Here is a 4296-nt window from a genome sequence, read left to right as displayed (position 1 = left end):
CCTTGGTGGATCCACCCTCCCTGTGCCCCGGCCGTGGCTCCAGAGCCCGCCCTGGGCTGCCCGGGGACCCCGGAGAGGCGGCACGGCCACGACACTCCTGCGGGAGGTCCCTGACACGTAATTAAACGCTGTGGTGAAACCCGACCGTAAACAAGCCATGAATAAAAACCCCTTGAATTATTTTGCTAAACTATAATTACACAATAAGGAAGCAGATTAATTAAGTAAAATACAAGTCCTGAAACCGAAGCTTGCAAGCAAAGCAGTTTATTTTAATTTCCACATTATTTCGCATGAGATACAAGTGTTTGCTGTGGGTTTGAAATGTTGGAAGCCATTCCTCGCTGCCAGGCAGGCCAAACCCAGCGGATAAATTAAATTTTTGCATCTCAGGCACCTCCTGAAATGTATATAAGGGGAAGGGCCGCGCCTCGGAGGAGCCACAGGAGATCTCCTCTGCCTCTCCCTGCGCTCCACGCCGCCGCTCCCGCCGCCATGAGTCGACAGTGCTACACCTCCAGCTCCATCCTGGGCCGACGGGGCTTCTCCTCGGCCTCGGCCGTGTGCGGGCTGGGCCGCGGCAGCGCCGGCTCGGCCTCGGCGTGCCAGCCCTCGGCCCGGCGCTGCGGCCTGGGCGGCTTCAGCAGCCGCAGCGTCTGCGACCTGGGCCGGGGGCAGCGCATCTCCTTCGGCGGCGGCTGCCGCGGGGGGGTCCTGGGCGGCCCCGCCGTCGGGCGCTGCGGCGTCGCCTTCGGCCCCCCCGGCACGCTTCGGCGTGGGCGCCGTCGTGGGCTTCGGCGGCTGCGCCGGCGGCTTCGGCGGCCTGGGCGGCTACCGCGGGCTGGGCGACGGCGTGGCCGTGGGGGGCTACGGCGGAGGGCTCGGCGTGGGCCTGGGCGTGGGCACGGGCCGCTCCGAGGGCATCCGCGGCGTCAGCATCCACCCCGAGCTGCTGAAGCCCCTGTGCGTGGGCGTGGACCCCGAGGAGTGCCAAGTGAGGACCCACGAGAAGGAGCAGATCAAGAACCTCAACAACCAGTTCGCCTGCTTCATCGACAAGGTGAGGGGCAGGGGCAGGGTTAGGCTCAGGCTCAGGCTCAGGCTTAGGGTTAATGGCTCCCTCTGTCCCCGTGTCCTCATGCTCCGAGGGCTGTGGTGTCCCCTGGGGGCTCCTTCCAGTGGGAAAGATCGTAGAGTCGTGGAACGGGTTGGGTTGGGTTGGGAAGGATCTTAAACGTGATCCAGTTCCAGCCCCTGCCATGGGCAGGGACACTTTGCTCTAGGAAAGATTGTGGAATTGTGGAACGGGCTGAGTTGGGTTGGGTTAGGAAGGATCTTAAACACGATCCAGTTCTACCCCCTGCCATGGGCAGGGACACTTTCCTCTAGGAAAGATCATGGAATTGTGGAACGGGTTGAGTTGGAAGCATCTGAAAGATGATCCAGTTCCACCCCCCTGCCATGGGACCCCTTCCATTAGGAAAGATCATGGAATTATGGAATGGTTTGGGTTGGAAAGGACTGTAAAGATGATCCAGTTCCACCCCCTGCCATGGACAGGGACCCCTTCCAGTAGGAAAGCTCATGGAATCATGGAATGGTTGGGTGGGAAGGGACCTTAGAGACGATCCAGAGACACCCCAGGAGATATTTCTCCCAGCAGCCTGACATCCAAACCGTCCTGATGGAGCAGGGTGATCCTGACCTGGGGACACTCTGGATTTAAGCCTCACACCGAGGCAACCCCACGGGTGCTGCACCTTTGGATGGTCACCAACCCACCAAAGAGCTCCACGGGGGGCAGCTCCAGGGATTCAGTAAATCCAGAGCTGTGGGAGAGGGGATGGAGGCACGGGAATGTAAAGAGGCAAACCAGGAAGTTTTATTCCAAGTGCAGAACCTGACGTTGTTCTCACAACTCTGTGAACTTTTATGTTCTTGAAGCTCTGCTTCATCGAGATGGGGAAGGACAGACTTGGCTACAGTCAAATGAATAATTTTAATTTCTCTGTCCCTCCGCTCTGGCAATGAAATGATTTGGTGATTTCCTAAGAACATGTAATTTATATCATTGTTTCCTTAGCTAAACTGAAGGGTTTCTGTGCATGTTCAGAAACCCGCTCTGGGAAATGATTTTTCAAACGGCAAAGAAAATTCGCTGTGTCTGATCTGCTCCTGCTTTTCCTTGGGAGTTGTTCAGCAGCTGGAAAAACCGAACCAAGCCAGGAGGAGCAGCTCCCAGCTGGAGAAATGACTTATTCATGACCCATCAAGGCTCTCAGAGAGCCTTTAATCAGGCAGTGAAAGGCATGATAAGTACCCGTGGTTAGAGCTGAAATCAGATACACCCAAATGAGATCCAGGATGGAGCTGCCGGTGCTCGGAGAGGCTCATCCCTGCCCTGGATGGGGCTGTGGATCCTCCAAGGGAAGGGGGGGTGTCTGGCTGAGCCCCGATCGGCCTCAGCACAGAGCACAGGCTTTGATGTTGCCCAGCCTGTGATACGAGTCCTGGGTGGGACCAGCCCGAGCTCACAGGAGATGCTGGGCCCGCTCCACCATTTGCAATTCGGATTTTTGCCTTTTGCAAGTGGAGAAACCCTTTTTTCGCCCGGGCCAGGAGGGGGTTTCCTGACTCTCCCAACCCCTCCCGTCCCCAGGTGAGGCTGCTGGAGCAGCAGAACAAGGTGCTGACCACCAAGTGGGAGCTGCTGCAGCAGTATGTCCTGCCAGCCTCCCGCAGGAACCTGGAGCCCGTGTTCGAGAACTTCATCTGCAACCTGAGGAAGCAGCTGGAATGTGTGATGGGGGAGAGGGAGCGGCTGGAGAACGAGGAGCGCTGCCTCCGGGACCTGGTCCAGGAGTTCAAGTGCAAGTAAGTCCCGGCCGGAGGGAATCTGCGCTCCCGGGGGGTCGCTGCCCGGAGAGGGAATCCCAGGAGGCTGCAGTGGATGTGTCCAAAACCCGGGACACGGGGGGGTCACGGCAGGACCGGGCTGGTTTCCTGCGCCGGGGTCCCACCACTGCACTCCGGGTGCTGGAGCTGGACTGGGAGAGCTCCTCAGCCCCAGTTTCCTCAGGGACAGGGACAGGGAGCCGCTTCTCCTCTCCCTCCTGCCCTCGCCCGTGGTTTGCCACGTCAGATCTCCCCCGTATCTGTGCCTGGGGCTCCCCCAGATCTGTCCCACAACACCCGCAGCCTCTTTATCTCCACCCCACTCTTCACCTGCATGGTGTTGGGGTTCCTTCTCCCTTCCCGGAGGGAATGTGGGAGCGGGTTTGTCAGTCTGAGCCGCAGCCACCCCTGGACACCTCCCCGTGTGCTCTGCTGAGCCACAGACCGGGACACTGGACACCCCTTTCTCCAGGGATTTTCCAGCCCGGCACCTCGGGGGCTTTTCTTGCTGAGCCACCCCCACGAAGGTCCAGCTCACAGCGGCGTCCTCTTGGGAAAGCTCTTGCAGTTCCTGACTCATCCCTGCCCGACTTTGCTCCCCGCTGCCCTGGCAGTGTCACGGCTTGCTCAAGCTCCTGACCCCCCCCCCGGGGCGTTTTTGGCCACAGTCTCCCCAAAACCCCCCCGGGCAGAGTCCTGGGCGCTTCAGAGAAACCTCTCCCAAAGCAGGGGGGCTGGGAGAGGCCAAGCCAAGCCTCCAGCCCGGGCCAGGGCTTTGCCTTTCTCGTGGTTTGGCCCCGTTTTCTGCCCTCTGACTCCGACCCGCCCCGAACCGCGGGCGCGGAGCGTCTCAAACTGCTGAGCAAAGGGAGGGGAGAAACGGCAACAAAGCGAAAAATAATGATAAAAAAAGAGTTGCCAAAGCCAATTCTCACTTCCCAGGGTCTCCAAGGGCCACCTGGGGGACGCAGGGGGGACCCCCAGGGCTCAGGACCCCCCCGTTCTCTCTCCCCCCACAGGTACGAGGATGAGATCAACAAGCGCACGGCGGCCGAGAACGAGTTCGTGGTGCTCAAGAAGGTGAAGTCACCCCAGGGACCGGCTGGGAGAGGGCAAAACCAGGGGGAGAAGGGGCCAGGAGGGACGTGGGGAGTCCTGGCACCGCGGCACCGCCCGAGGCCTCGCGGGGCAGCCCCAAAAACGAGGCAGCTCCACGAATTGGGAGAACCTCGGGGAGGTTTTTCAGCCCAGAAAACACAAAGCCCGGGCTGGAAAGAGTGAGGTTTCCTCCAGATCCGACAGCAAAGCCGGGCTCTGCTCCAGATCCGACAGCAAAGCCGGGCTCTGCTCCAGATCCGACAGCAAAGCCGGGCTCTGCTCCAGCTCCGACAGCAAAGCCGG

The 4296-nt window shown here is 60.0% G+C and overlaps 1 protein-coding gene across 1 annotated transcript in view; it reads left to right on the top strand.

The window, feature by feature from the left end:
* Positions 1-495: 495 nt before the first annotated feature.
* The window catches only part of LOC113960313 (keratin, type II cytoskeletal 4-like), a 9925-nt gene continuing 6124 nt past the window's right edge, over positions 496-4296 (top strand). Inside the window, 4 exon segments of the mRNA XM_027669826.1 lie at positions 496-759; positions 761-1060; positions 2660-2874; positions 3915-3975. Of these exon segments, the coding sequence (XP_027525627.1) occupies positions 496-759; positions 761-1060; positions 2660-2874; positions 3915-3975 (840 nt within the window).

This window comes from Corapipo altera, unplaced genomic scaffold (genome assembly GCF_003945725.1).
Source record: "Corapipo altera isolate COAL_440 unplaced genomic scaffold, ASM394572v1 229, whole genome shotgun sequence".
Classification (NCBI taxonomy): domain Eukaryota; kingdom Metazoa; phylum Chordata; class Aves; order Passeriformes; family Pipridae; genus Corapipo; species Corapipo altera.
Note: the sequence above shows the minus strand (reverse complement) of the source record. Positions and strands in the feature narration are given on the sequence as shown.